The sequence below is a fragment of the Ips typographus genome, linkage group LG13 (assembly GCF_016097725.1).
Source record: "Ips typographus isolate SLU linkage group LG13, UJ_Ityp_2.0, whole genome shotgun sequence".
Taxonomy (NCBI): Eukaryota; Metazoa; Arthropoda; class Insecta; order Coleoptera; family Curculionidae; genus Ips; species Ips typographus.
Window position 1 is genome coordinate 3,571,719 of NC_138434.1, and position 11,739 is coordinate 3,583,457.

General features: G+C 31.8%; 1 protein-coding gene across 3 annotated transcripts; it reads left to right on the forward strand.

Annotated features, from left to right (window-relative positions):
• Positions 1–1,624: 1,624 nt before the first annotated feature.
• LOC145737369 (nurim homolog) lies at positions 1,625–6,758 on the forward strand. Of its 3 annotated transcripts, none has more exons than XM_081992017.1 (5): positions 1,625–1,802; positions 1,843–2,027; positions 2,077–2,244; positions 2,300–2,433; positions 6,508–6,758. In XM_081992017.1, exons 1-5 carry the CDS (start codon positions 1,631–1,633, stop codon positions 6,644–6,646), a joined length of 798 nt encoding a protein of 265 aa, XP_081848143.1. In that variant the 5' UTR covers positions 1,625–1,630; the 3' UTR covers positions 6,647–6,758. The 3 variants fall into 3 exon arrangements, with proteins under 3 accessions (XP_081848143.1, XP_081848144.1, XP_081848146.1); XM_081992018.1 differs by having other exon boundaries at positions 1,849–2,027; XM_081992020.1 differs by having other exon boundaries at positions 1,626–1,802; positions 1,855–2,027.
• The last annotated feature ends 4,981 nt before the right edge of the window (positions 6,759–11,739 follow it).

An 11,739-nucleotide genomic window follows, 5' to 3' on the forward strand; every position in this document is an offset into this window, starting at 1 on the left:
ATGTCAATTTTGACACTTTAGGGCGTGGTACCCTTGCAAAATGTTATTTTGACAAATGACACTTTACGTCATTTTTGTACTCTTAACCTGAAGGTATTTAAGCAGTTGAGGTTAATTTTGAAAATAAAAAAATTTTATGAAAAAAATCAGAAGTATCCTTGAAAATTCTTGACAATTCTAGTTTTTAATTTTTCAAAGTCAAACAGTGCGTGGTATCAAAAAAGTGTATAGAAGGTAAAAGTTGCATCCCATCGAGATACATTAGTGGTAAAAATTTCAGACCTCTAACCTGAAACGTTCCTAAGATATTGAGCAAAAACTGCAAAAAACGAGAGTCAATTTTGACGCCCTCTAGCGGCTAAACGGGACAACTTAGCCGTGCTCACTCAACGTCACGTGATAGCCCCGTTCATTAGCTTTCTTTTGTTATACGGTATGTTTATACAGGGTGTTTCAAATAACCGAGTTATATACGATTTCGTGAAAAAGTGCACCAAAATTTCGCTCAAATTGGGAATTTCTGCTTCGAGGAAGGTGGTCAAAGTAAGCTAGAGCAAAAACAATTGAATATCGATAAAAACATTTTACATCAAGTAGGCCTAGAATTTGACGTAGATTCCAAAAATCGAATAAAAAATTAGAAGTTTGGTTTGTTGCTCAAATTTGGGACACCCTGTATACTAATGGATTATCTAGGAATAAAGTACATGCAAATATCTACAAGATTCATATTTGGTATTTTTTTATAAAATAAAAATTAAATAAGTTACAAGGATTTTAAAAGTTCATTGAATCACCCTGTAAACTACTCCATTGTATTGTCAATAACTCGGTTATTTGGACAATTATAGGGTGGTTGAATATACCAATTTGTAGCCCTTGAAATTCTCTTTTGACCACCCTGTATAGCGTTTTTACCTAAAACCTCCAATAAGTAAGTTATTTACTGTTAAAACTGAGTTGTTTGATTTTGACAGTTTTTACTGTGACAGACCATAACTCTGTTATTTTGACAGTTACAGGGTGGTTCAATATACCAATTTGTAGCCCTTGAAATTGTCTTTTGATCACCCCGTATACCAAATATAGTAGAAACGTCACGCTATCGAAAGATTAAAGCTTTTAAACCGGGAATGTGTTGTCCAGAAGGGATAATAATTTGTAAATAATATTTTTTTTAAAACTTGTATTATTTTGAAAAGTGTTGAGGTTAGGTACACAACATTTTTCAGAAAGTTTCCGGTAATTTTCAGGAAAATCTGAAAATTCAAGAATAATTTATTTTTTAATTAATGGTACAACAATCCATTTTAATCATGATCTCATTAGAATGCATGATAACTTTGACAATAACAATGACAAGTTTGACAGTTGTTTTCCCTATCAAGGTAAATTTTCATTTAAACATAAACTAATTTTCCGGTAAATTTCCAAAAATGGAAATTGTCCGACTCAAAAATTACCCCTTTCTGGTTTTGATTACAAACAACACAACTATGGCTGGAGGAATTTTAAACCTTTGCGCAGATCACGTGCCGTTACATGCCACGATAAACAATGGAGTCACGTGAAACACCACACAGTTCGGTCAACTGTCAAAAAATTATAACCTAATTTTCCCCCCATATTTATGTATTCTTATTTGGAAGTGGGGTTTTTGATTACAAACACCATGGCTGGAGGAGTTTTAAACCTTTTCAAGGTCTTTTTAGCCCTAACCAGTTTCGTCAGCGTGTTTTACGTCATTTTGGAATTCACCTACTTCCTGTCCTACCTCAAACCAGCCCTCCAGCCCAAACGGGGTAAGTTTACACAATTTTCGCTCAGCACACCCTAAACTAGCCCAAGAATCAGGGTCTTGGGTGGACTGTTCAAGGGCCTTACTATGGGACATGGTGCTGCTGTCTTTGTTTGTTATTCAGCACTCTGCAATGGCTTCAGACACTTTCAGGAAAGTGGTAACTAGGCTGAAGCTGTCTGATGTCGAACGCAGTATTTATGTCACTGGAACTGCCTCAGTACTTTGGGTGAGTCTTTCAAGAGTAAATCCAGTGTAAATCCAGTTTGTTGTTACAGATCTTGATTACGTATTGGCAAACTGCAACCCAGTTTGTACTCTGGGATTTAAATTTCAGTTACAAGCCTCTGTTTTACTTGTATGTAGGGATTCATGCGACAGCCTGGACTATCATTTATGTAGCTAATATTTGCACTGATGTTACAGAGTTATTGGGGTTAAAACAAGTAGGTTTTTCTAATAAATTACCCAGCTAGAGTCTGATTAAATGGGGTTTAACAGGTTTATTACAGTGTAATGAACCTGCCAAGTCCAAACAGCCGAAAGTCCTACCAGCTACAAAAACTTAATTCCCACATGAGACACCCAAGTTTTTTAGGGTTTTTATTGGTTTTCTGGTTCTACCCCTTAATGACGTAATACATAGTGTTTTTACCAGGGTTGGGCAAATTTTGATTTTTATTGAAAAAATCAAAAATCATGATTTAAAAAAAAAAAAAAAAAAAAAATTTTTGGACTATTTTAGTTCTCAAGACTATTATTATAGCATTTGGTACCAAAATTTTTTACTTTTATTACCGAAGAAACTTGACCTTTGGAAATAGTCTTAAACTCGATTTTTCAGTCTTAAAAAGCACTAAAAACAGTCTGAATTTCTTAGAGATGCTACAATTTATTGCACCTATGAGTGTAGAAGTCAATTTAATAGTGAAGAAGCTTGAAATAACATTTTCAAAACTATGGTCAGTGGACAAACTGGCTTTTAAGCCTGATAAGTCAAAAACTTTGCAAAGATAGTCTTGAAACTCGATTTGGGGCACTGAAAACAGCCTTAAAACACTAAAAACAGTCTAGTTTATTAAGAAATACCCGAATTTTTAGCACTAAGGTGTCTAGAAGTCGATTTAATAGTGACAAAGCTTGAAATGCTATTTTAAGTCTATGAAGAATGTAAAAATAGGTTTTTTAAGTTTGCTATGTCAATAACTTGGTGAAGATAGTCTTGAAACTCGATTTTCCAAGCTGAAAGCAGTTTTGAAGCACTAAAAATAGTCCAGAATTCGAAGAAAATGAAAAGCAAAGTAAAAAGCACGAAAAGTTCGTTTTCCAGGCAATTTTCATGAATCTAATGTTAATGTCCTGCATCTAAGACTATTTTCAAGACTAAAATATTGAAATTTGTCTTAAAATTATGAAAACTTACTCCAAATGCAAATTTTAAGCTTCTGATGTCACTTTTCATTAGTTCAGTCACATTTTGGGGTTCAAGTCAATTTTTAAGGTTTAAATGTATGAATTTGTTGTAACAAATTCTTGAAAACATAGTTTTTATGTCTACAAGTCAATTTTTAGTATTAAAGTCTCTCGATTTGCATGAAAACTGGTTACAAACACAATTTTTAAGCTTCTGAAATTTTCATCTTTTCTAATTCAATTTTCAAAACTAAAGTCTTTTAGTTTGTCTGGAAACTATGAAAACTGGCTACAATAATATTTTTTAAACTTTTTAAGTGAATTTTCCGTTTCCAAGACAATTTTTAAGTTGGGTTGGGTTAGTTTTGGTTCTTTGACCGTAATAACGTGTAATAAAGTGCTTGTTCCAAATTTGATCAATATTGCTCCAACGGTCTGACAGTTATGACAAAAAAAACAATTTTTTTAAACAGAAATTTGAAGGACTGTATTTTCCTTCAAAAATCACTGATTTTTTTTATTTTTTTTTAATTCTTCATTTTCTACTTTCTAAAATCTACTTTCACGTATATTTACCGAATTTCTGAAGAATTAAAATCACTGTGAACATGGTTTTGTTGTTGCAACATATTTTTTTAAGTTTTTTTTATTTAGAGATAACATTTAAAACCGAATGAAATAACAAAAAATTATCTAATTCAAACCAAAGAATGACATTGCCAAATAGCTTACTGAAAAAACTAAAATAGGAATGTGTAAGTCATTTTCCTTGTTTTATAAGTTTAATACTTTATACGGAATTTTAAGTGAAAATTTTTTGAGGTATGGTTGTCATTTACGCGAAAACAATGTACGATAGATGTGCTATGCATTTAACCACACTTTTTTATAATCAAAAGGAAAATCTAAAAATGCAATAATATACAAGGTGTTTAATTTAAAAATCATAGCCTAAAATCAATTTTCGGACGCAAAAGTGTCTGAATTACTTGAAAATCGACATTCCAGTTAAATTTTGCAGCCAATTTTAAAGCCCAAAAGTGTATGAATCACTGGAAAACTAAATACGTCTGAAATACTTGAAAATTGAATTGTCAATCGAATTTTGAAGTTTTAAGCCAACTTTCAAGTCAAAAAGTATTTGAAATGTTTAAATTGACTCTGCAATAAACTTTTGTAGTTTCAAGTCAATTTTCAAGTCTGAATTACTTAAAAATTGGTTTGTCAGTCAAATTTTAGCGTTTCAAATTAATTTTTAAAAGCAAAAGTGTTTAAATTACTTGAAAATTGACTTACCAGTAAAATTTTAGAGTTTCAAGGAAATTTTTAGGTCCAAAAGTATCTGATTACTGGAAAATTGACTTTCCAATCAAATTTGAAAGTTTCAATTCAATTTTCAAGTCCAATAGTATCTGAATTACTTAAAAATTGACTTCCCTGTCAAATTTTGGAGCCTAAAATCAATTTTCGGACGCAAAAGTGTCTGAATTACTTGAAAATCGACATTCCAGTTAAATTTTGGAGCCAATTTTAAAGCCCAAATGTGTATGAATCACTTGAAAACTAACTATATGTCTGAATTACTTGAAAATTGAATTTTTAATCGAATTTTGAAGTTTTAAGCCAACTTTCAAGCCAAAAAGTATTTGAAATGTTTAAATTGACTCTGCAATAAACTTTTGTAGTTTCAAGTCAATTTTCAAGTCTGAATTACTTAAAAATTGGTTTGTCAGTCAAATTTTAGCGTTTCAAATTAATTTTTAAACGCAAAAGTGTCTAAATTACTTGAAAATTGACTTACCAGTAAAATTTTAGAGTTTCAAGGAAATTTTTAGGTCCAAAAGTATCTGATTACTGGAAAATTGACTTTCCAATCAAATTTGAAAGTTTCAATTCAATTTTCAAGTCCAATAGTATCTGAATTACTTAAAAATTGACTTCCCTGTCAAATTTTGGAGCCTAAAATCAATTTTCGGACGTAAAAGTGTCTGAATTACTTGAAAATCGACATTCCAGTTAAATTTTGCAGCCAATTTTAAAGCCCAAAAGTGTATGAATCACTTGAAAACTAAATATGTCTGAATTACTTGAATATTGAATTTTCAATCGAATTTTGAAGTTTTAAGCCAACTTTCAAGCCAAAAAGTGTTTGAAATGTTTAAATTGACTCTGCAATAAACTTTTGTAGTTTCAAGTCAATTTTCAAGTCTGAATTACTTAAAAATTGGTTTGTCAGTCAAATTTTAGCGTTTCAAATTAATTTTTAAACGCAAAAGTGTCTAAATTACTTGAAAATTGACTTACCAGTAAAATTTTAGAGTTTCAAGGAAATTTTTAGGTCCAAAAGTATCTGATTACTGGAAAATTGACTTTCCAATCAAATTTGAAAGTTTCAATTCAATTTTCAAGTCCAATAGTATCTGAATTACTTAAAAATTGACTTCCCTGTCAAATTTTGGAGCCTAAAATCAATTTTCGGACGTAAAAGTGTCTGAATTACTTGAAAATCGACATTCCAGTTAAATTTTGCAGCCAATTTTAAAGCCCAAAAGTGTATAAATCACTGGAAAACTAAATACGTCTGAAATACTTGAAAATTGAATTGTCAATCGAATTTTGAAGTTTTAAGCCAACTTTCAAGTCAAAAAGTATTTGAAATGTCTAAATTGACTTTGCAATAAACTTTTGTAGTTTCAAGTCAATTTTCAAGTCCACAAGTGTCTGAATTACTTGAAAAGTGATTTTCCAGTCAAATTTTAGCGTTTCAAATTAATTTTTATGGTGTATGGTGGTCATTTACGCGAAAACAATGTACGATAGATGTGCTATGCATTTAACCACACTTTTTTATAATCAAAAGGAAAATCTAAAAATGCAATAATATACAAGGTGTTTAATTTAAAAATCATAACTTTTATACTTTCAGAGATTTTAAGACTCCCTGTATAAAATAAAAATTATTTTAAAAGTGGCAATAATATTTTCCCATTCAGCAAAACTTTTTAAAAGTCTCATATTTTGGCCACAATCTTCTGTGTGGAATAATGTGAATAACCCATACTAAATAAAACAAACACGTATTCGCTTTTCATTTAAAACACTCAATTATTTTAAGTGATTAAAAATACTAGGATTGCCGAATAAAAATCGGTTGTTTATTGCGTAAAATCAGGAAATTTGATTTTTCTGCTCATTTTTAAAAATATTATTTTTGATTTAAATCATGATTTTTATTTAAAAAAATCAGCCCAATCCTGGTTTTTACCCAAAGACACGGGCTAATTTACGAGTTGTAGGTTGGACAGACTGTTGCTTGCCTCAATTTTGACCACTTACATGTATTTGGCGTGGAATACAGACGGAGAGGACTATAATTATCAAAAGTATATGATTGAAAGGAAGCAGCATGAGTTGCAAAGGATGCGCGCCCATTAAATAGTAGTAGTTTTAAGAAAAAGTATAAATTTTCATGACAACTTGTTTTTTTTTTAAATTAAATCAGAATATAGCAGAATATGTAATGTGAAAATTACATAATTATAGAGAATTTTAGATTGTGTTTTACTGTAGTTGCCATTAATAGAGTCCAGATTAAAAACTACTAAAATCGTTAAAAAAAAGCGGTTAAAAAGCAATAGTAGTTTTCCTATTCAGTGTGCAAAGTTATGTTTTCCCACACGCGAAAGCAGTTAGAAGCTTCAAGTGCGGGAAATAGTATACATCATACATTCAGAATAGATGTTCGATTTTTGGTAAAAATGTAAATTTTCCACAAAAATGGCATATTGTATCAGGCTCACAGAAGTATTAAAGAGGTATTTCTTGTCTTCTTGACAATATGGCGAATGACGAGTGTATCGGGAGTAACTGAAGTTTACCTCTTTGCATGCATTTTCTGCTCTCCTAATGAGATGTTCGATTTTTGGTAAAAATGTAAATTTTCCACAAAAATGGCATTTTGTATCATTCCATAAAAATGGCATTTTGTATCAGGATCACAGAAGTATTAAAGAGGTATTTTTTGTCTTCTTGACAATATGGCGAATGACGAGTGTATCGGGAGTAACTGAAGTTTACCTCTTTGCATTTTCCGCTCTCCTAATGAGATGTTCGATTTTTGGTAAAAATGTAAATTTTCCACAAAAATGGCATATTGTATCAGGCTCACAGAAGTATTAAAGAGGTATTTCTTGTCTTCTTGACAATATGGCGAATGACGAGTGTATCGGGAGTAACTGAAGTTTACCTCTTTGCATGCATTTTCTGCTCTCCTAATGAGATGTTCGATTTTTGGTAAAAATGTAAATTTTCCACAAAAATGGCATTTTGTATCATTCCATAAAAATGGCATTTTGTATCAGGATCACAGAAGTATTAAAGAGGTATTTTTTGTCTTCTTGACAATATGGCGAATGACGAGTGTATCGGGAGTAACTGAAGTTTACCTCTTTGCATTTTCCGCTCTCCTAATGAGATGTTCGATTTTTGGTAAAAATGTAAATTTTCCACAAAAATGGCATATTGTATCAGGATCACAGAAGTATTAAAGAGGTATTTTTTGTCTTCTTGACAATATGGTGAATAAGAATGTATCGGGAGTAACTGAAGTTTACCTCTTTGCATTTTCTGCTCTCCTAATGAGATGTTCGATTTTTGGTAAAAATGTAAATTTTCCACAAAAATGGCATTTTGTATCAGGATCACAGAAGTATTAAAGAGGTATTTTTTGTCTTCTTGACAATATGGTGAATGAGAATGTATCGGGAGTAACTGAAGTTTACCTCTTTGCATTTTCTGCTCTCCTAATGAGATGTTCGATTTTTGGTAAAAATGTAAATTTTCCACAAAAATGGTATTTTGTATCAGGATCACAGAAGTATTAAAGAGGTATTTTTTGTCTTCTTGACAATATGGCGAATGACGAGTGTATCGGGAGTAACTGAAGTTTACCTCTTTGCATTTTCTGCTCTCCTAATGAGATGTTCGATTTTTGGTAAAAATGTAAATTTTATACAAAAATGGCATTTTGTATCAGGATCACAGAAGTATTAAAGAGGTATTTTTTGTCTTCTTGACAATATGGCGAATGACGAGTGTATCGGGAGTAACTGAAGTTTACCTCTTTGCATTTTCTGCTCTCCTAATGAGATGTTCGATTTTTGGTAAAAATGTAAATTTTATACAAAAATGGCATTTTGTATCAGGATCACAGAAGTATTAAAGAGGTATTTTTTGTCTTCTTGACAATATGGCGAATGACGAGTGTATCGGGAGTAACTGAAGTTTACCTCTTTGCATTTTCTGCTCTCCTAATGAGATGTTCGATTTTTGGTAAAAATGTAAATTTTATACAAAAATGGCATTTTGTATCAGGATCACAGAAGTATTAAAGAGGTATTTTTTGTCTTCTTGACAATATGGCGAATGACGAGTGTATCGGGAGTAACTGAAGTTTACCTCTTTGCATTTTCTGCTCTCCTAATGAGATGTTCGATTTTTGGTAAAAATGTAAATTTTATACAAAAATGGCATTTTGTATCAGGATCACAGAAGTATTAAAGAGGTATTTTTTGTCTTCTTGACAATATGGCGAATGACGAGTGTATCGGGAGTAACTGAAGTTTACCTCTTTGCATTTTCTGCTCTCCTAATGAGATGTTCGATTTTTGGTAAAAATGTAAATTTTATACAAAAATGGCATTTTGTATCAGGATCACAGAAGTATTAAAGAGGTATTTTTTGTCTTCTTGACAATATGGTGAATGAGAATGTATCGGGAGTAACTGAAGTTTACCTCTTTGCATTTTCTGCTCTCCTAATGAGATGTTCGATTTTTGGTAAAAATGTAAATTTTCCACAAAAATGGTATTTTGTATCAGGATCACAGAAGTATTAAAGAGGTATTTTTTGTCTTCTTGACAATATGGCGAATGACGAGTGTATCGGGAGTAACTGAAGTTTACCTCTTTGCATTTTCTGCTCTCCTAATGAGATGTTCGATTTTTGGTAAAAATGTAAATTTTCCACAAAAATGGCATTTTGTATCAGGATCACAGAAGTATTAAAGAGGTATTTTTTGTCTTCTTGACAATATGGCGAATGACGAGTGTATCGGGAGTAACTGAAGTTTACCTCTTTGCATTTTCTGCTCTCCTAATGAGATGTTCGATTTTTGGTAAAAATGTAAATTTTCCACAAAAATGGCATTTTGTATCAGGATCACAGAAGTATTAAGGAGGTATTTTTTGTCTTCTTGACAATATGGCGAATGACGAGTGTATCGGGAGTAACTGAAGTTTACCTCTTTGCATTTTCTGCTCTCCTAATGAGATGTTCGATTTTTGGTAAAAATGTAAATTTTATACAAAAATGGCATTTTGTATCAGGATCACAGAAGTATTAAAGAGGTATTTTTTGTCTTCTTGACAATATGGCGAATGACGAGTGTATCGGGAGTAACTGAAGTTTACCTCTTTGCATTTTCTGCTCTCCTAATGAGATGTTCGATTTTTGGTAAAAATGTAAATTTTATACAAAAATGGCATTTTGTATCAGGATCACAGAAGTATTAAAGAGGTATTTTTTGTCTTCTTGACAATATGGTGAATGAGAATGTATCGGGAGTAACTGAAGTTTACCTCTTTGCATTTTCTGCTCTCCTAATGAGATGTTCGATTTTTGGTAAAAATGTAAATTTTCCACAAAAATGGTATTTTGTATCAGGATCACAGAAGTATTAAAGAGGTATTTTTTGTCTTCTTGACAATATGGCGAATGACGAGTGTATCGGGAGTAACTGAAGTTTACCTCTTTGCATTTTCTGCTCTCCTAATGAGATGTTCGATTTTTGGTAAAAATGTAAATTTTCCACAAAAATGGCATTTTGTATCAGGATCACAGAAGTATTAAAGAGGTATTTTTTGTCTTCTTGACAATATGGCGAATGACGAGTGTATCGGGAGTAACTGAAGTTTACCTCTTTGCATTTTCCGCTCTCCTAATGAGATGTTCGATTTTTGGTAAAAATGTAAATTTTATACAAAAATGGCATTTTGTATCAGGATCACAGAAGTATTAAAGAGGTATTTTTTGTCTTCTTGACAATATGGCGAATGAGAATGTATCGGGAGTAACTGAAGTTTACCTCTTTGCATTTTCCGCTCTCCTAATGAGATGTTCGATTTTTGGTAAAAATGTAAATTTTATACAAAAATGGCATTTTGTATCAGGATCACAGAAGTATTAAAGAGGTATTTTTTGTCTTCTTGACAATATGGCGAATGACGAGTGTATCGGGAGTAACTGAAGTTTACCTCTTTGCATTTTCTGCTCTCCTAATGAGATGTTCGATTTTTGGTAAAAATGTAAATTTTCCACAAAAATGGCATTTTGTATCAGGATCACAGAAGTATTAAGGAGGTATTTTTTGTCTTCTTGACAATATGGCGAATGACGAGTGTATCGGGAGTAACTGAAGTTTACCTCTTTGCATTTTCTGCTCTCCTAATGAGATGTTCGATTTTTGGTAAAAATGTAAATTTTATACAAAAATGGCATTTTGTATCAGGATCACAGAAGTATTAAAGAGGTATTTTTTGTCTTCTTGACAATATGGTGAATGAGAATGTATCGGGAGTAACTGAAGTTTACCTCTTTGCATTTTCTGCTCTCCTAATGAGATGTTCGATTTTTGGTAAAAATGTAAATTTTCCACAAAAATGGTATTTTGTATCAGGATCACAGAAGTATTAAAGAGGTATTTTTTGTCTTCTTGACAATATGGCGAATGACGAGTGTATCGGGAGTAACTGAAGTTTACCTCTTTGCATTTTCTGCTCTCCTAATGAGATGTTCGATTTTTGGTAAAAATGTAAATTTTCCACAAAAATGGTATTTTGTATCAGGATCACAGAAGTATTAAGGAGGTATTTTTTGTTTTCTTGACAATATGGCGAATGACGAGTGTATCGGGAGTAACTGAAGTTTACCTCTTTGCATTTTCTGCTCTCCTAATGAGATGTTCGATTTTTGGTAAAAATGTAAATTTTATACAAAAATGGCATTTTGTATCAGGATCACAGAAGTATTAAAGAGGTATTTTTTGTCTTCTTGACAATATGGTGAATGAGAATGTATCGGGAGTAACTGAAGTTTACCTCTTTGCATTTTCTGCTCTCCTAATGAGATGTTCGATTTTTGGTAAAAATGTAAATTTTCCACAAAAATGGTATTTTGTATCAGGATCACAGAAGTATTAAAGAGGTATTTTTTGTCTTCTTGACAATATGGCGAATGACGAGTGTATCGGGAGTAACTGAAGTTTACCTCTTTGCATTTTCCGCTCTCCTAATGAGATGTTCGATTTTTGGTAAAAATGTAAATTTTATACAAAAATGGCATTTTGTATCAGGATCACAGAAGTATTAAAGAGGTATTTTTTGTCTTCTTGACAATATGGCGAATGAGAATGTATCGGGAGTAACTGAAGTTTACCTCTTTGCATTTTCCGCTCTCCTAATGAGATGTTC